At 44.1% G+C, this 20,962-nt stretch overlaps 1 protein-coding gene across 1 annotated transcript in view; it reads left to right on the top strand.

The window, feature by feature from the left end:
* Positions 1–4,896: 4,896 nt before the first annotated feature.
* Positions 4,897–20,962, top strand: part of mtus2b (microtubule associated tumor suppressor candidate 2b) — a gene marked incomplete at both ends in the record, with an annotated part of 36,234 nt that continues 20,168 nt past the window's right edge. The window contains 4 exons of the mRNA XM_080844947.1: positions 4,897–6,555; positions 7,438–7,585; positions 10,224–10,433; positions 16,651–17,618. Of these exons, the coding sequence (XP_080701073.1) occupies positions 4,897–6,555; positions 7,438–7,585; positions 10,224–10,433; positions 16,651–17,618 (2,985 nt within the window). The remainder of the gene's footprint in view (positions 6,556–7,437; positions 7,586–10,223; positions 10,434–16,650; positions 17,619–20,962) is intronic.

Here is a 20,962-nt window from a genome sequence, read left to right as displayed (position 1 = left end):
AGTGCTGTGACCCTGATAAGGTGGAGAGGTGAATGTCATTCATCATCACAATAGCAGGAGGGAAAACACGTGTTCTCTGTGCAGAATAGCCAAGCCTAAACCACCTCCTCCTGAGCCTGAGCTGAGTTATGCGGAATATTCTGTGCCCAGGGAGAGCCCATTTTACTGCTGAGTATGTCCTCACCCCCTGCTGAAAACGACTAACGATAGGGAAGCTTTTCATGGAAAGATGGATGGTATTTACATTAAGCTTCCTAGCAAGAAGATGTCGTGTTTTGTGACCAGCTAGAATATTTCCACTGAGGTTGAGCAGAAGCTGCTTGCACTTTGTCATTCTGTCAGTCTTTTCTTTTGTGTGACACATTTGCAGTCTGTGCCTGTGAGTGAGACTGAATGTGACTTTTGAATGTGCGAGTACTGCATGTTAGGCATGTGTGCATGTTTAAAGGTGTGTGTGTGTGTGTGTGTGTGTGTGTGTGTGTGTGTGTGTGTGTGTGTGTGTGTGTGTGTGTGTGTGTGTGTGTGTGTGTGTGTGTGTGTGTGTGTGTGTGTGCGCGTTGTGTTCATGTGTGGGTTGTGAGAGTGCATTTACTCCATAGACATAAGGAGCTCCAGAGCAATCAGCCTCTCTTTGTTTCCAATCAGCAGCAGTGGATGACTGACAGAATCTAAATGCATCTGTCACACTCCTATTGGCCTCTGTCAACAAATCAAAACTCACAGCCTTGTCTAGCTATCCCAGTTCAGCCACAGCGGATAACCAGTCGCAGTAGAGAAAAGAAAAAAGAGTCACTTGATAGGACTGCTGTGTCTCGCCTCTAAACAAAGTTAAAGCACGTATTTTAAATATCTTATAAATTGCTGCTTTTTCCTCTGACTGGAAGCTTTGTATTCACAGTTAGATGTCAGTTAACTCTGATTTGAGATGCCCTATGTTGAAAAATCAGCCCATCCCCTAACCATCCAGCTGAATATTATGAATGCACAATCTGCAGGTTCAAAAGTTCTTAATCCTTCCAATCTTTATCCAAATAGTATAAATGTTGCTGACAAGTTGATGTGCTTGTATTCCCCGTTCTACACATACATCTGCTGGCAAAAAAAGTCCACTCATGTACTGGCGAGTGGGCATGCTGGATCAAAGGCTTGAGATGCTCTCGGTGGAGGTGAGCTGAGATGGATTGCCTCTCCTGCTGCATTGCTGCGTGTTTGTGACACTGCATGAAAATCGACTGTGAGCTGGTCCCAGGATGTAGCCAGGAGTGTCACCTATGCATGATTAATCGATCTATCAGAGCCATTCTTGATGCAGAGGGTTCAGGTTACTGCTGGTTCAGATATTGCTGTGCTCTGCTCCCCTGAATACTGATGTATGTGTGATAGGCTACAACAGTTGGCGCCGATCTAAAAGAAAGCAAGCGTGCTTTTGTTTCATTGATTCTGAGTTTCTACACAGACAAGAAAATGATTTGAAGTCTGCATGAGCAGTGAAACAGTGAAAGGAATAATTATTATCAGGTAATTTAAACTTGTAGTACGTCAAAACCTATTAACTGTCTTTGATTACTTTCAAAGTCCCACAGACATTGTTGTCAGCAGCTGGTGACTACATAAAGTATATTAGCCAGATCCTTTGAACAGAGAAAGATTTTTTTTTATTTTTCTCAAATACAGTATATATATCGCTCTTTCTCTCTTTTACAGTGATCTTTCAACAGCTCAAGTAATCATTTGGAATTAAGTCTGAATTAGGACATCATCAAGAATCACTGATGGCTAATGTCAAGTAAATACCATGCAATACACCTGATTCCAGTGACAGTGTAAAACTGCCCTGGAACATATTGTTAGATCAAGAGAAAATATCCAGATGATACAGAGTAGATTTTCTCGAGGACTGAACATGTTCAGTGGAACCGATGGGCTCTTGTTGTAAGTAGGTCAATTGGAAGATTCTTTGGGCTGTATGTGATATGAGCACTGCACAACATCAGGGATCCCGCTCGACTCCTGCTTTCATGATTTTTTTTTGGAAGTGCCCTCAGTGCCTCTCCCTGCACATATTAGACATCATAGAGGATCTTCATCCAGTGGAGCAATTATGGATTTGCTTGAATCTGTCACACTGCTTTGCACAAGTAGTATAAGTATAAAAGTATAAAATTGAATTGAAACCACTCGCAAGTTGGAATCAGTTTTACTTTACCACGTGTTAATCTTTCAGAACAGTTTTTGTTAGGATTGAAAACATGAATCATGATGAAGGGGCCTGTTCAAAAAACAAACAAAATCAAATTTAGAAAAAATTATATATGCCTATGAAAGTCATAAACTATGAATACAGATAGTCATATGCCAAAAATAGCCTCTAAAACTATGCTTCCTTATAAATAATTGTCAGTTATCCATGCTTATTTTGACTGTGCAGCTGACAGTGATTCTTTTGACTTTATGGAAACCTCTGGATGACAAGCATACTGCATGTGACTGACACGCTATCCAACAGACAGTTAGTCACGGCCATTGTGATGCGATGACTGACATATTCCGTTACAGAGCATTCGTCACAGCCTGTGCAAGATTCGGACTCCTGATTGAATTTCTTAGCAGTGAAGTTCTAGACATGTGGTGTGCATTGTTTTAACACAACCAAACCTGTGGTCAGATTGTACCTGAGGGAATAGGCTTCTTTTTCTACGCCTGATTCTAAGCCTGTCTCTTGGTTGTTTCCTCAATTTTGATGCAACTATGGATATTAGCAAAACACAGGAGAACCCTTTTCTTCCATTCTCTCCACAGCCTTGGCTGTTGCGGTGATGACACTCTGGAGACCGCTCCCCACCCACCCACTCATAGCTCATAGGCAGGCAGGCAGGCAGGAGCTGTGTCTCAGGTGTGGTGGCAACTGGTCAGCTTTGTATGCTTGCTGTTTGTAGTGACTGGTATCCTGTGAAAATGGTAATCCCTTATGAGTCCAGTGCCATGCTAATATAATATCTAAGCTTTGTATCTGAGAATATGGCTGATGCGAACAACTGAATAGTCACAAAATGTGTGCAATATGGAAATACTTGGATGGAAGAAATAGTGTATGTATTTGGGTAGCCCAGACTCACTTAATACAGTTTTAAAAGCAGAATCAAAACTGGATTTAAGAGCTGCATATTGCAAGTGATTTTAATGTTGGATCAAAAATCTGTAAAGGAAATGTTGAAAAGATTATTCACTGTAAAACTGTGTGTATGCATGTGTGTGTGTGTGTGTGTGTGTGTGTGTGTGTGTGTATATGTTTGTGTATGCGTGTGTGCTTGTATGTGTGTGCATTGAGGGAGGGCTGCAATCAGATGGCCCAGCGACTCATCTTACACTGTATTTCAAGGTCATTAAGAAGGGACAAACTGAACTCTTGTTCTTTCCTCTCCATCTCTCATGTCATTATATTAGATCCCAGTGAGTCACAGCAAAGTAGATTTTGATTTTGCTACAGTGACCATTGCATTGGCTCCATTTTGGAATAGCAAGCCGGTGGCACAATGATAATTGTTATATTGTTTCAGAGGAAATTATGTTTTTATCTATTTTATCATGTTGCCTAAAGAACAAACTATGTAGATTGAGCTGTGTTGCTTTGTTTACTTTTTTGCAATCGTAATCTCAAGGGAAATGGAAGTTATATGACTGTAAAGGAAATATATTGAGTTGAAGCATTGACTATAAATGCGTATATGGCTCTTTTGGTGTGTCATCTTGTAGCACAGCTTTCTTTGACTACCCCCTTCCCCAAACGGAGCAGTATATGAAAGGGATCAGATACTTTGAAGATAAAAGAGTTTTACTTTTTGTGGGGGTCTGTGTGGGAAAAGGAAAAAAAACACTGACGCAAAATACCAATGTGGTCTTCCTCTAATTTCTCAGAATACTCTCACGTAGTTCTGCATTTCTGTTTGTTATTTCCTTGGGCGAGCCAGTCCTGCACTAGTGTTCTTGTTGCTTTGGAGAATTTGTAAGAACTTGTTTTGTGCCTGAATCCTCTCGAGTTGAATGATGCTGGATGATGACTGGTATATTTTGTTGGAGCACCACAACTGTACTGTCATTGCTGTAATGACGATGAGCAAAATGCAGGCTTTTGAATGATGTGCTGTCCATATCAACACAGAGATGGCAATGGGAAGACTTTCTGTGTGTGAAATGTCAATTCGGTAGTTGGTAAATATTGCATTATGTCTTAATATGCTATTTGATATGGAGGTAGTTTGGGAGTGTGCTAAATGGACGGAATGGGGATTTAAAGCATGGACTTAAAAACTGTGCTGCAGTAAGTGTGTATCCCAACATCCTTTGTTATGGATTAAAGTACATGTTAACTGTCAGTTGTGGTGCTACGTTTGATGTAGAGTTACATAACACAGTGTGTGATCATTTGAAAGATCCTAGAACTAATCGTCTGTTTTCCTAATTTTTAACAGCTAAGGGATCACCGACACCATGTACCCAGAGGAGGCACTTATTCGAAATCTATTTCAAAGGTGAAGCATCCAATCTCAAGTGAGCACCAGCAAGCTTGTAATGGATTTACTGCTGAGGCAAGCTTTGTCTGTGAATGCTTGAAAAGTGACCCAAAAGAACATGAGTTTGAAGGACAACTCAACCGTCAATCAGCTTGGATCTAATACACAGGACAGTGAAGGTGAAGTCAGCAACAATAACCAGCAGGAAGAGGTACCCTCTAATGGAGATGCTGATGCTAATGCTAATAGCATTCAGGGGGATGAGGAGAGGACAGGAGAGGAGGAGGGCCCCTCTCCTTTGTTGCCCCAAACTGAGAAGCAGGATAAGGTCATTATCTGGGGCACAGATTCCCAGTGTGATGACCCAGAGTTAGCTGAATTTGAGATGCTCGAATACCAAGAGCTGGAGGCATACTTCCAGGAGGAGGAAGTAGATTCGACGAAAGATGGAGAGGCTGAAAGAGGCTCTCGGTCAAAGTCTGTGTCTAATGAAGCTAAAGCTCGCCCGTCCAGTAAAGAGGACGAGACAAAAGCAGCACAACATATTTTTAAGGGGCCAGAGACTACATCTCAGGCATCTCCAAGTAAAGGATCTAACAGAACGGAGTTGAGCTCTGAAACTGATGTTTTTGTCTCTTGCTTCTCCTCTGTCGCAAACCTGGGAGGAAGCCTCGCCAGTGCCCTGGACAACGAAGGCCAATCTCAGGCCGCAGATTCCTGGCAAATTCTTTCTGGACCATACAGGACTCTTTCAGAGGACCTGACCCTTGCCTCTCAGTCCTGCTCCACCATCTCAGAACGGAGCCGTGGCTCCCGAAAACCCATGGCTCCCACCGCTAAAAGCACAACACACCCTTCAGGGGTCGACCTGAATCTCAACTCAACAGTTTTGCCTGAGGAACCTATCCTAGAAGCACAAGAAAAACAACCAGGTCAAAGTCCTCACGAGGAGAGCTCAGGTTTGCTTACTAATGGGGTCAGTGAGATCAACAAGAACATTACAAATGCCAAACGGGAGCATATCAAACTCACAGATGCCAATCAGATCAGAGGAGAACAACTGAATGATAACTACCAGCCTACTGATGCAAAAACCAGCTCTAGCCAACCCCAGCCCAGCAAGCTAGTGACCTCCGAAGGCACATATTCACTTGAGCAACATCCTGCAGTGCCCAAGGGAGTCCCCACCACAAGAAGGACAAGCTCACCAAAAAAGGTGCAAGCGCCAATTCATAATGTGAATGGTAAACCATCTAAGAGTGATGAAGCCTCAGATGTGAATGTCATCCCACCCAAACCAATCTCAAAGAGTATGTCCTGCCACGCTGTGTCTCTCACACCCACACCTCTGATTAAGAAACAGGCTTCCTTTGAAAGAGCTCGCAGTGCAAGTCCATCCAGCCTAGATAAGAGGAAACCCTGGGGCAGTCCCTCCAGACCTGCTACACCCACATCACCCAAAGCCACATGGTCCCCTAAAAGAAGACCACTTTCTTCTCCGGCTAGAACCACCAGCACCAGGACCCCAAGCCAGGAACGCAGTGACTCTCCACAAAGGGGCACCAGTGGCATCAAGCCCCCTACCAAGGTCTGTGTCAGCAGTGGGATCCCCAAGCCCTTACTCCCCCAGCAACCATCACACACTGAGCCCGACAACACACCCGGCACCAGAAACACCTCCCCACCCCATAAGCCCAAAAATGTACGCCCCAAGATCATCACGTATGTAAGGAAGAGCCCCCAAGCGAAACCACAGGTGGCAGATGCCCCATATGAGGCGTCCACCTTACCCCCAAGGTTAACCCCTTATGCCAGTCCCCCGCCTGTGAAAGAACCCAACGCAGCAGGGGTGAAAGCATCCACCATCCTCAGTTCCTCCAACTTGCTCTATGACAAATACAAGCAGGAGATGCAGAAGGCGGGCTACTACGGCCCAGGCCTGGTTGCGACAGGGATCCGACCTCCAAGCCACACGGTCCCTCATAAGCTGACTGGCAAATCTGAGAGCTTTCATGGAGAGCTGCCAGAGAGATACATGCATGAGGTGAGAAATTAGAGCCCCTGACTTCAGTTGCATCTCATTTCATATCTCTTTAATTATGTCTGTCTAAGCATCATGTTTCTTGATACAGCAAGATGTTAGACTGATAGGGTCGCAAAGAACTGATGGTAAGGCATATAAACGTTACCAGCTGATTCATCCTCATTTTGCATAACGCTGCATTACACAAAGTCAATTGCTTAGGGACTATAGTAATTGCCATAAGGTGCAGTGTGTAGGAGGATCTATTAGCAGAAGTAGAATATGGCATTCATAATTATATATTTTTTTGTTAGTGTATAATCACCTGTAACTACAAACCAGTGTGTTTTTGTTAGCTTAGAATGAGCCCTTCATACAGTATGTACACAGGGAGCAGGCCATCTTCCATTGATGCCCCGCCTTATTGTGAGGCCATGTTCCTACAGTAGCCCAGAATGGACAACACTGGCTCTAAAGATGGCCTTTTGCCTGTTTACGTTAAAGTGGCAGCTTGGTGGCACAGGTTGTAAGAGGGAAAAGAAAGAAGAGGAATCAATGGTTGCTGGGGCTGGATAGCCATTTTGTGTTGTGATAAGTTTGAGAACCCCAATTTTGACAAATTAGGGATCATACTTAGTATTTAGCACAAGAAAAATAAGGGAGCGTATAACCTTGTTGTCAAAGAGGCGAATATACAGTATATGATAACTAAATATCTCTACGGGTACATGCAAGCTGAATCTTTTGTTGGCAGTTACATGTTTTTTTAAAGAGATTGTTTCCTCAGTGATGCTAAAGTGAACTGATTGTTTTATACCCTCACAGATGGGACGGGTGGCAGGTGGACCCCCAGGCTCGCAGCAGGGGGCCCCGGATACCGCTGGTGTCTACCGCGCGCCCAGAGCCCTCAGGCCACAGCTGGGCCTCGGTGCCGTTGCCAGGCAGCCTGCAGCTAAAAACAGGATGATAATGGCAGGTCAGAGGTCGTCTCTAAGCTGCAGTCAACCAGCCCCCGGAGGCCCACCCACCCACTGCTACCACGACCCCACAGGTTTGTAAATACAGTGGCACACACACACACACACACACACACACACACACACACACACACACACATACACCCACTGCTACCACGACCCCACAGGTTTGTAAATACAGTGGCACACACACACACACACACACACACACACACACACACACACACACACACACACACACACACACACCCACCCACTGCTACCACGACCCCACAGGTTTGTAAATACAGTGGCAGCAGCACGGTTGGCCCACTTTATTGCCCAAGGGACTTTTATTATGCTTTCCATTTCACTTTGGTTGAAATGTTTACTTTATTTTTTGCACCACACTGACCTGCTTCTGTTAAAACTACCTAACATTATTAGGCTAGTGGGTCTTCTAAATTTGAAAGAAAGAAAATCAAAAAGCCAAGTGGAAAATACACTCACTACATATGGTCCACAAGGACTGGAAATCTGTCAAAAACAACATTTGAAACCGCACCTTGCGACCTTCTTATTTTAATATGATGCACAGTGTCTCAGTTCACAGCCATTCAAGTTCACTTATTTTCGTATTAATTTCCTAGAGCTTTTTGAGGCACTGCTGGTTATGTAACAGCCAGCATTTGTTTGCTCCCTACTCCATCAGCACTGCCTCCACTGGCACCGTCTTCTTCTCATTACGAAAGCTGGGGGGCAAACGCACACAGCAGCTGCCAGATATTGGGTTATGAACTGAAATCATTCCCGGTGATGCATATGTATAAGTCTTGACATTTGCCACCTACTCTCTTTGAAGTGCAAAGCATATGACAACTCCCGAGTTCCAATATTTTCTCCTCCGGCGTCTCATCTTGAAGAAGGTGTTGAATCTTCCCCCTGTATTGCTACACCAATATTAATTTGCTTGTCGTGAAGAGCCTTCATGAAGGGAACAGATCTCACCACCTGGATAGAAAAAATGGGTCAACCATCCATTCTGGTTTCATAACACAGTTGGTGTGTGTGCGTGTGCGTGTGCGTGTGCGTGTGCGTGTGCGTGTGCGTGTGCGTGTGTGTGTGTGTGTGCGCATGTGCGTGTGCGTGTGGGCGTGTGCGTGTGCGTGTGCGCGTGTGTGTGTTTGTGTGTGTGTGTATTTGTAGGGGAAGGGGGTTCTTTTTCCAAAACTACAATTCCTACGTATCTCACTCGTACACTACTTGTGCTGCGTGCTTCAGAGTTACACTCAGAAACTGAACACACTCTCACTCAGATTCTTATCTCAATATTTAAGAGGAACTCACTAGCAGCTGTCATGAGTCCCAGGATTCAGATGTTGGAACGTACCAGCCCTTAGGTCCCTTACATCTCCAGCCCATCCATCATGCTGGAGTACCAAGCAAAACATGACTCGTGCTCCTGCCACAGAGGAAACATGTCATGAGCAAATGATTTCTAGATTGAATTTGATTCACCCGGGGGAAAACATGTCTCACAATGGTGATCAGAAGAGCGTATCTCTGCACCCTCATTAATGACCAAATAAGCCGTGGGGATTGATGACTGAGGGACACTCAGTCATACAGATCAAGGAGGCAATGTGAAAGAGGGACAACCCAATCAGTGCCTTAGATGTGCACTGACACCTCAATCCACTTGACAAATGTCTTTAGAGAAATATGTGTGAGTGTGCGTGTCCGTGTGCGTGTGTGTGTGTGTGTGTGGGTATGTGTGTGTGTGTGTGCAGGTGTGTGTGTGTGTGTGTGTGTGTGTGCATGGGTGTGAGCGTGTGTGCAGGTGTGTGTGTGTGTGTGTGTGCAGTCCTCCTGTGTTGTAAAGCCTTTGCCTAACCAAAGAGGCCTGTCCATACGCACGCTCCATGTTCTCTCCCTTGCCTCCGGGTGTGAAGTAGATTGGATTGGCAAGAAGACCGCGTGCACCTACTGTACTCTGCCTTAGGCTATAAGTTAGAATGATTTAGCAGAGGAACTGCCATTTCAACACATGTAATAGCCTAATGGTTCCTACACACGTAAATTCTCCTTGTGGTTATAAAGCCCATTCACATCAATAGCTGACAGCTTGGTGTAAAGAAAGCAAAGTATAGAGTGTATCACAATGATGCTCATTCATCACCGCTGTGTACGTATTGTGTGTAATTTCTCCTCCTATCTAGAGCATAATTATTGTTATTAAGTTTGTCACGTTTTTTTTAGACCCAAAGCACGTATCTACCCACTAATATATTGTGTCGTGCTGTAGCCTAAATAATAGTGCAATTATGATGTCGGTTTTTCCCAAGAATGCGTGAGAAAATGGAATGTGCTAATTTAACACGAGATGGGGAGGCGGTATGGAAACATAGGCTTGGGCTCTGGAACACTGTTTAGCTTAGCAGACTGATGACAAAAGAGAGAAATATATTGAAAGGGACAGTATTCTTTATTGAACTATGGGCCCAATGTACGTACCTATATTTTAAACACTTAAAGCTCTTCTTATGCTTGAGAAATAGAAGGAACATTTTTCCTCTGACATATTCCCATTTTACAATGACGTGTGATTTGTTTATAGAGGGGGTTGCCAAAAAAGCACCAGATATCACATCGGATATTCCATTCAGAAGCCGTTGGCTTTGCAAGTATGTGACTCAGTATGTTCTGTCTTTTTGATTCTGTTCTCGTTTTCAGTCGACCAGAAGAAGCTGCTTGCTCCGGAGGGGGGGGCCAAGTCCCTGCTGCCCAAACCTGGCCAGTCTGGCCTACGCCCCCCTGGCTTTTCCCACCTGCCCCCCGCCCGTCTGGCTGCCTTTGGCTTCGTCCGCAGTGCCAGCGTGTCGTCCGTGTCCAGCAATCAATCCAACGACAGCACCCACAGCAGCCCTTGCCGATCAACCAGTCGTGAGTCTTGCCATGCCAGCTTCCTGTCAAGTTGTATATGGTGTGCACATGTCATTGATAGAGACCGTTCCACCCACCTGAAAAGTACTCCTAGTCATGATTTCTTGACCTCTGTTGAATTTAGCATTTTAGTGATAAGAATCAATGGACATGAAGCCATTAGTTTGACCATAGAAAAAGCATTCATTTTGAGGATAATGAACTATGTTTTATTCGAGCTTCAGCTGTGTTGAAGGGAAATTCTGTAAGGTTTTTCTTTACTTGGTGAATGCACTGGAGTGATCTTTACCAAGGCCTCCCTCGCAATCCCCGTCCTGTTCGCTGCTTCATCGACCCACTTGCACCATTGTATCAGGATTAGAGTATGTTACACAGCTTACTTCTCACTTCCTCACATAAGCTTACATCTTAGCCATTATTTAGCTGAATCAATGCAGCTAAGCAGTGTGTATCTGTGTGAGTATGAGTGTGTGTGTGTGTGTGTCTCTCTATGTGTGTGTGTGTGTGTGTGTGTGTGTGTGTGTGTGTGTGTGTGTGTGTGTGTGTGTGTGTGTGTGTGTGTGTGTGTGTGTGTGTGTGTGCATACAGGCAAATTAGTTTAAAAAGTCTGCATGACTTAGCCCCTTTACTCTTAAGACTTTACCCTACATATGTAAATAGCATAAACATAAAGGGGTTAACGTAAACAGCAAATAGGCAAATTAGACATATCAGTCGTAGAAATCTTGCTACGCAGAGGAGGCTCTCTGTAGCTGCTCCTCTCAGGCATCTGGAGTCTAGCAGCATCTAGCGTCTAGCAGCATCTAGTGTTTAGCAGCATCTAGCGTCTAGCAGCATCTAGGGTTTAGCAGCATCTAGCGTAGCAGACGTCAGCAGGTTATGTAACTCCTCCACTCATCTCATTACAGCTTCTTGAGGTGAGCAGCACTCTGGTGTGTTCCTCCCTGGGGTAGTCTCTGCCAGGGTATGAAAAAGAGAGAACTAATAGAAAGAGCGACAGAGGGATGAAGAGAGAGAGAGAGAGAGAGAGAGAGAGAGAGCAAAGATAAAGGGGAGATAGCATATGAGAGACTCAGGCAGAGCAAGACACGAGGAGAAGAGGGACGTGACGGGAAGAGAGACAGAGAGCGAAACAGCCAACACATACATGGTTAACACTGGTACTAATTGCTCTCTAAGGCTGCACAGAGGGTCCATACTTCAGCAGAGCTCAGAGCTGCCTGTGTCATCTCTGACAGGTTGGTTAACAGATCCTGCTGATGCTCCCTGTAGAGCGCACAGTGGATTCCCTGCCTCGCCTAAACGAACCGTCATTCATTTTTCACGCAGCTTCCAGGATGTTGTTCCTGATGCTATTTGTTACGGTGGGTGGCCCTGAGAGCTTAGGGCGCTGCAACTTAAAAAGCACATGCAAATGGAGCAAACACGAACAAATTAAGAAACTGTCTTCATCAATTTGACGAAAAACATGAGCAGGGCCTCCGCAATTTCTCCCATAGATTCAATCACACAGACGCTCGCAACATCCAAGTGAAAACTGCTGTGTCTCTAAGTATTCCTCCCCGCACACCCGTGGGTTCCTGCTGTTGCTAGGCAAATGTGCTGATCATTAATGTTTTAACTTGCTTTGTGTTTTTCTCGTAGGGTGAGTTTGACTCGCACAGTGGGAGCCGCTATAGCAGCCTCGGGCTTGTTTAGGGAAACTTCAAAGCAGTTATTTTTGCTGGTTGTATTCGCACCAACCAGACCAGTTATGATACAGCATCGTCATTTTTAAATTGACTCAATTATGGTCACTATAATGTGTATAAAGTGTTTTTAATAGTATTACGGTCATTATTTGGGTTCATATGAGTCTGTTGCAAATGCAAATAGGAGTAGAAATAGGAAGGAGGAGGGCAATGATTATCTTTGGCCACGCTCTTTCAAAGCTGTTCGCAATGCAAGGCAAACTAGAGCATGTTATCTATCAAAATGGTGGACACAATTGTCATGTATGTGCAGCACCCCACAGGGAAGGAGCTGAACCGGCAGCTCGGCGTGTGTCGTTATGGCATGTTTCGACAGAGCCCAGCTTGTGTGTTGCCTTGCATGTGGCCCATAGCTTCCTGAAAGCTAGCTTCTGTTGCTACCTGGCAGCAGATGGCAGGGAAGTGTGGATGTCTGTGAGTGCCAGTGTGGAGCCATAAATGCTAATGTGGCGTAGCCTCGTTGTGATTGGAGAAGTGAGAGGTAGTTTAGATTCAGAAAGTGGTGCAAAAAAATGTTGTAGAGTGCTTTAAGCTGTGCTTGCTGTATTTTGAAATACCCCGCAACATTCAGACAGTAGTACTTTATCCTGCTATCATTCAGGACACTTCATTCTGGAGTTTTCCATTCACACCATTAGTGCCAGTTTTAGAGATGACGTGCGTGCCTGTGTGAATGTGAGTGTGTGATTATGAAAGAATTGTCTGAAGATAACAGTGTGCAGGGAGCAGTTAGTAACTCGTGACACCTTTTTGGCGCCTGAGTGTCACATTCTTCAGTATAGTGTCTGCTGTCCCTCACTCCACTGTGTCATTTAGCTCTCCAATGTGGCTCAGAGATGTAGAAGGTAGGGCCGATTTATGCTCAGTTACGTAAGCGTAAGCGCATGCGCAAGAGGCCTCTCAAGCCCCTTGTGCGCCCCTTGCGCGTCGTTTCACGTCTTGCGTGCGTCAACCCCCTTTTCTAGACTTGCGCCATTTTACACAAGCCTATTGTTCTGGGTGTGAATTGCTTGGCAACACCCCCAACGCAACGCGTAAGCACCTAGCAATTCATGCTCAACACAGAACCAAGCAAGGGCCTTTAGGGGCCCCGTCTGCTTCACCCTCTTCCTCTTGACCTGCCAGAGTGGTCTGTGTGGACCATCTCTTTTCCTTCCCCTCCATTATCCTACCCTCTTTCCCAGTGCTGAGAGACAAACGCTGAGTCAACGCTCAAGTATGAAGAGGAAATGCTGAAGGGGCCATTTTGGCGAAACGTAACTTAGCCCCTGGTACAGCCTATTTTATATTCCGTCTTCCATCCTCCTCTACCGTTTTTAAGCCCCCTAGGAGTTATCAAACCTAAATGGCCCGACTATGGAGAAAGTCCATTGAAGTTCCTTAGAGATAAATGAGATCAGAGAGGGGAAGAAAGGCTTGAGAGACAGGAAACTTTCAAGATTGCCTTTTAATCACAGATCACTGGGATTCAGCTCTTGCAGAGGTGGACGTGTGATGAGTCTTTTTTTAATGCCACTTGAATGGTCAGATCTTGGTTAACTGGAATTCCTCATGCAGTCAGAAAGGGCGTTAAGTATTAAAGAGTTCCACTTGACCCTGACGCGTTTGATGAACTCTTTCAAATGTGTGTGTTCAAAGTTACATTATTCACTGAACCGCTGGTATGCAGTCTGACTCCAGAACTTGACTTTGAATTTCATTTTTTTTTACCAGTAATGTGGTGGAGGCTGGTTTATAGTTTGTTCGGTGTTCACGTTTTGTCAGATGTGATGCGTTATGGTTGTAACAATTATGCTCCTTTAAAACAAAGGAATGGATAATTTATAGTACATTGTTTTCTTTGTATGCTGCAGAAGTTCCTTTAGAAGTCTTTCGAAGTTTGTAAATAAAAACTACAGGTTAGGAGAGAAACCAGAGCTTTTGCTGCCGTCTAGACCGACAGTCTGGGTGAGGGTTTAATATAGTTGCGACTCAGGCCTTCTGTAGGAGGGAGGCTCACACAGTTGTCCCTCTGCTTGGACAGCTGGGGGTCATCAGCGGTGCCTCTCACCACTGATTTTTACAACCTCTATCTTATTTACACGCGGTGACACAGCCATCATTTAAATCCTAGGAAGTTCTGTGTGTGGCAGAGTTTTGAAGTTTCAGAAGGTATCCTCAGTATCTTGAATATGGTGCCTGTGAAGACAGCTGTTGTGTCTGGGTACATTATCACCACCCTGAAGCCGTCTCTCTCTATATTAAGTATTCAGGCCATGAAACAGGAATCCCATCAGCTGTGTATCAATAGAGATGAATTTTGAGGGAGATGGAGACTATCCCTATTTGGATCAGTAGTAGCAGTAGTAGTAGTGCAGGACTTCTTCAGGACATAGCAGCTCATGCCTCCTGTTGAGAGGGAGAGGAGAAACCGGCTCTTCATTTGCCGCCTCTGTTGTTAGCTTAAGGCATTAGCTAACAGTGATTGACATTTAGTCTGGAGGATTAGCTTTTAGCATTAGCGGCTGGTAAGCTAGTGTTTATTTGTTCTTTAGATCAAGTGCCATCTTCGTCCTTGGCGTCTCAGTGCTAGTAGGTAAACATCAGAAGCCGAACCGCTCCCCTGTGAGACCCAATACAGTCTGGGAGGTTCCATGTATACATTACTGGGATCTTCCGTGTATACATTACTGGGATCCTTCAATACTCTGCTAACTTTCGCCTTCCAAAGGGAGACCTCAGAGGGGGATGACCTGCACTCATGTAAGTGTTCTTTCACCTGCAGGAAATGTCCTCTATTGAACCAATGCTCTAAAGGTCCGTTAGTGTATAGGTCCTCTGTGTGCAAACTGCAGCTGTTAGACCTCATAACTGTCTGGTGTGGATTCTGATGTGATCCTATAATATTCAGAGGGCATGATTATAAGGAATTACATGTCGAATCTTTTGTATACTTGAAAGCAGCACAAAATGACTTAGACTTAAGGAAACATTTATGTGTCCTTACTTAGCGGGGAATTTGAAGCTGAATTTCAGCGGCCATTGATATGATTGCTTTTAGGTGTCACCCGTGATAATACTGTATTCCTAACATTTTCATAATTTGACCCATGATGTCAAAGAACAAGGCTAAAATGTAGTAATGAAGTAAGTTGGTGTTTTAAATTATTCCTATTTCAGAAAGCACAACAATACGATGCTCTTTAAACCGAGACAGTGGGTTCAGCTTTGGACTGCTGTGCAAGGGGACTGTTTACCAATAGAAAATCCACTGCGCTGATAATCCACTTCCATCATTATTCCTGATGTTTGCCCAGTGGAGGTCCTGTGGAATTCCTCTGCAGCCGAGACAAAGGATGCAGTGGGAGTAGATGATTGATCGTAATGACTTCTGAGATAGCTTAGATGGGCTTTAGCTCTGTTGTGAGATCACACTACGTCTCTGGGAGGCTGTGATCCATAAAGCCCAGGAGCAGTGCGGTGGGATTCGGCTCTTTGACCTCAGGTGTCAAAGGGCAAGTGATCTTCTCGGACAGCCTCTCAGATACCTTATCCTGCGGGTTAACTGCACATCAGAGGATGTGGGGAGCTGATATCCTCCACATGCACACTAACGATGATGCTATCAGAGTGTGTAGACACTGTCACATGGTGGGAGCTGGTGATGCGGAAATAGTATGCCTATTTCTGTGTTGAAATCCTGAAGCATACGTTACAGAAGCATGAAAAAAAACACATCAGTGAACACACACACACACACACACACTGCTGAGAGTAGATAATAATTACGGCGTCGAGAAGATGTGTGTATTTCAGGCTTTGTCTAGTATGCCTGCTCTGAGGCATTTCCCCTTGCTTTGATGGCTTTTGATAAATAATGTATAAGCTCTTGTAGTGGTGTGTGTATGTGAGTGTCTGTTTGTGTAGAGAGGGGCCTATCCTATGCATGTGTGTGTGTGTGTGTGTGTGTGTGTGTGTGAGTGTCTCCCAGTTATTTCTTGACAGCAGGAAATCGGTCTGGATGCCTTTTGCCTGAAAGGACTACATTTGACCCCCCACAGGGAGAGAGATATACATTCTCTGACTTTAACCTTCACGCGTTTATATTTGATCTTTGAAGTCTCTGTGTGTCTCTCTGCGAGAGAGAGAGATAGAGAGTGTTTTCTAAATTCCTTGACATCACACACACACTTTAACTCGCACACCAACACACACACATATGCCCACACACACATGCACGTGCACACACTCTCACTATCCTTCACTTATCACCTATCTGTCTCTCTCCCTCTCCCTCTTGGAACACACAGTAGGCCTGCAGCGGATTCGAATTGTATCCGAATCCGTTCGGTTCGTTTACCACAGTTCGGAGCATTCTGGAGATCCGCGGATTTCGGTTTCAATGAAGGCATTGCCTTATGTAGCGTATTTTGCCAGTTTCAGTCGGAAAGTGGTCCCAGGACTTTATGCGGTCTCTCGGGGTGAAGTTGAGGGGGAACTGAGAGACGCGGACTTCCTCGCCCTTTCCACTGACAGCTGGACGTCAAGAGCCACCATCAGCTACCTGACGGTAACTGTCCATTTCATAGCAGACTGGGAGATGAAGTGTTACGTGCTGCAAACTCGTCCGGTGTACGAAAGCCACACAAGCCAACATTTGGCTGAAGAACTACGGCAAGCAGCCACCGAATGGAAGCTGGAGCGAGCGAACGTCACTATCCCTGTCGCCACGGACAATGCCACCAACATAGTGAATGCCATCCGTGACACTTCTGCCTTTGGCCCGCATATTCCCTGCTTTGCCCACACGCTTAACCTGGCCGCGAAAAAAGCTGTTTCCATCAATGCTGTGTCCCGCCTGCTGGGGATAGTCAGAAGAGTCGTCACCTTTTTCCACAAGAGCACCACTGCAGCCAACGTTCTGACACAAAAGCAACAAATGCTCAACATACCGGAACATAAATTGATCCACGACGTCCCGACCCGTTGGAACACCGCGCACGACATGTTGGTGCGGTATGTGGAGCAGCAACCTGCAATATTCTCTGCCTTGCTGGACAAGACGGTGAAGAAGACGGGGAAAGACCTGGCCATGCTCAGTGACGGCGAGATGAAGCTGGCAGAAGGCCTTATCCAGCTGCTTTCTCCACTAAAACAGATGACAACACTGATGAGCAGTGAATCAACAGCTACAACATCTATGATACTGCCACTCAAGACAAGGACACTACGAGCCATGACCGCAAACCCACAAGACAGTCCAATCATCAGAGAAGCCAAGCGAGCCGTCACAGCAGACTTGGAGAAAAGGTACACAAATCCAGATCTGATTGACTACCTGCACCGGGCTACAGCACTTGATCCCAGGTTCAAGTCTTTACCCTTCATTGATGAAGCCGCCTGTGACCAAGTCTACAAAGGCCTTGTTGCAGATATTCTGGACCATGAGCAACAGGTATTTATTTATTTAGTATATTTTAAACAACATAGACCTATATTTAAATAGTTATATTTTAGAATATATGTAAGGGATAACGGCCGACGAGCTGTGCAATTCTACAAAGATAATTGAACGACGCGGGGCTAAGAACGCACGACGCTCCGCGAAGTCCAATTCTCTTTGTTGAATTGCACAGCTCGTCGGCCGTTATCCCGTTTATCTCCCGTTTACAACATCCAAAATTGTTTATTATTATTATTATTTAGAATTTCCTTTATCTTTAGGAAACGTAATAACCTGATGAATTATTGATTTGAAGCCTAGTGCTCCCGTTAGAGAAAGTAGTGAGAAAGTAGTGCGTGGAACAGAACCCCCACAGAAAATAATGTACCCATTGATCATGCTGATCATTTTAATACTATTCATTTTGCAGGTTGAAGGCACACACGCAGAGGATGAAGATGAGGAAAAGCTGCCATCAGCATCAGCGTTGCCCCCTCCCCAGAAGAAGACTGCAATGTCTGACCTATTTGGGGAGCTTTTCACAACAGGGGAACAACATCCTAAACCTCTTTCGGCAACCATTGAGGGGGAGGTGGCATTATACAGAGCAGCGGAATCACTCCATATAGATGGCAATCCATTTCAGTGGTGGAAATTACATCAGCACAAGTTTCCTTGTGTCTCAAAACATGCCAAAAGGTATCTCTGTGTCCCTGGAACCTCTGTTGCAAGTGAAAGAGTGTTTTCCACTGCAGGTGATATCGTGAGTGCAAGTCGTTCTTGCCTTTCCCCAGAAAATGTTGACATGCTTATCTTTTTACAAAAGAACATGAAAACAGAATAGTGCCTATATTAGGCAGTTTATTGACTTGAAAGTGCACTTGTTTTTGCACATTTACTCTTTTATTTAAATTTTATAAGGCACTTTGTTTAATTGTGTTATTTATGTTTACATTTTATCAGCCACTTTGAAATGTTATTTATTTTCATTTAGTTCACTTTGGCACATTTAAATGTTATGTTCACATTCTATCAGTCACTTTTATGTGTTATTTGGAAGTTCAAGGGTTTTTATCAGTTTATGAATCAAATTATGATCCATGTTTAGGATCCATGTGATTGATTGACTCCAGGATTGATGGGCCTATTCCATGTTTTTATATCAGTTTATGAATCAAATTATGATCCATGTTTAGGATCCATTTGATTGATTGACGGGCCTATTCCATGTTTTTAATAAAATGCCTTTGATTTCACCAGTGCCTCTTATTTCATATTATCACCCTCAACAATGGGATTCTCTTGTCTTGTTGGCTGATGGGGTGACCATTAATTTCGTATAACCTGCTTCGTTCTCAAGTAGTTCCAGAAAAAAAATAATCACCGTTTCATATCAATGCGCTTATGAATGGTAACCATAACAACAACAGTAGTAAACGTAGCCTAACCGACGGTTGATTGACAAGTCATGGACGGCGGAAAAGACATCGGAAAAAACGATGAACAGAATAGATGATTTTGTCTAATAAAATGTTCTTGGTGATTTAACATTTGAACAATGGCTTGAAGAGGCATTTAATGAGACTGACAAGGGGATATACACAAGTTTGACAGAAGAGGAAATTGGAAAGGCACACTTGACCGTAAGGTAAGGTGACCAGACGTCCCCGGTTTCCGGGGACAGTCCCCGTTTTTGGTGGCCTGTCCCCGGCTGGAGCTGTCCCCGGAAATGTCCCCGGTTTTCACAGATAGACCCGGGATAGAAATTAAAAATTTAAAAAGAAAACAATGACCATAACGTTTAGTTGCGTAGCCTACACGCCACAGGCTCAAGCAAGCAGCCAGGGCAGCAAGCTCTCGCTCGGAGCTCAAAGATCTAGAATGACCGTCTTTTTAGTATTTTGATTGGTGGACTATGCAGCGCGGTAGAATCTTTGCCATTGGCTTCTTTTTTTTATTTAGAAAGAGATCGCGTTCACAGCTAGCTCTGACAATACGAGTACAACAAGATAGGATAGCATTGGGATAGGTTAGTGTCATTGTTTATCATCTATGTTATATATTATTTAACTCATGATCTACATATTTAACCCATGATCTACAATTTGCAACAATGTGTGTGTTAAGCAGCAGCTATCTGTTGGTCAGATGTCAGTCACATCTGTAGACTTGCTAACTAACTTTGTTAACTTTTTAACATTAGCAGTGATACAAGCTACAGTACTATGATATTACAGTTTCACTAGTCTGGGTTACTAGACGTAGTTGGCAACTTGACATTAAATGAAACCACTTGAAAGCTGAGGAGTGCGGACTTACATTAATCACAAACCGTATGAGGTATGCTATCTCTGTCTGGGTGGCTCCGGGAACGTTGGTTTAAAAGCCGCGCAACCACTCTTCCCTGCCATCAATTTTGTTGTAGGCTTTAGATACAGCCTGGTTGAACACGAACGTTTTCGTTTTATATTGTATCAACATACGTTTTCAAATAGCCGGAGGTTAAAACAATTGCTAAAATATGAGTCATGTGCTTAGGCTACATAGATTTTCATGTAGGACTACATTACCTAAAAACTAAAACAAAAAACGTATGTTCTTGTGGTGGTCTCTTAAAAGACACTAATGAAATGTGTTTTTCCCCACATTAACTTCACATATTCTGCATTAACAAAGATGTCAACTGGAAGTGTGCCACAGAATTTGTTATTATTTAGATTATTCAGATCTCCCCCCTTCACCTTGACATTGCTTGGATTTTTTTTACTGAAATTGTATTTTGAATCTTTTTGTTTGTTTGTTTCTTAAATCACTTTTGGTATAGTAATACCTAAAAAACAATTCCAAAGATCATGGAGTGTATGGGCCTAATCTGTATCATTGTTCCAGCTGAATACACAGAATATAGAAATACACTGCATTTAGTTTCCTCAATGGCCTTAACATGTTCTATGCTGGAAAAACATACACCTGACACCCATATGTGCAGACCAGTCACTTATCAGCCAAGCACAGAGGTTAGGCCTACTGCAAGGAAGCTTGAGTCAACGAGGTTCTTATCACAAAAAAATTGGTTCTAATTATCTGGCAAAAGGTTGTTACCTTTACTACTCTTCATTTCAGCCACTTTGTGATTAGTTTTAAGATAAATACTCTTTGTTTGACACTTCCCCTTGCAATTTACAAGAACAAGGGTAAGATAAACTAGCCTGGGTGCCATCCGTGTGTACGCGTTCCACTGATTGCGGCCTTCTGCTGAACAAACTTGATCAGTGGAACGCGTACAAACGGTTGGCACCCAGGCTAAAGATAAACTGCTTTATGAAAAAGGGCCCAGCCAGTGTCCCCGTTTTTCC

This window comes from Sprattus sprattus, assembly GCF_963457725.1.
Source record: "Sprattus sprattus genome assembly, chromosome: 9".
Taxonomy (NCBI): domain Eukaryota; kingdom Metazoa; phylum Chordata; class Actinopteri; order Clupeiformes; family Clupeidae; genus Sprattus; species Sprattus sprattus.
The sequence above is the reverse complement of the archived record's forward strand: the minus strand, read 5'-3'. Positions and strand labels throughout refer to the sequence as shown.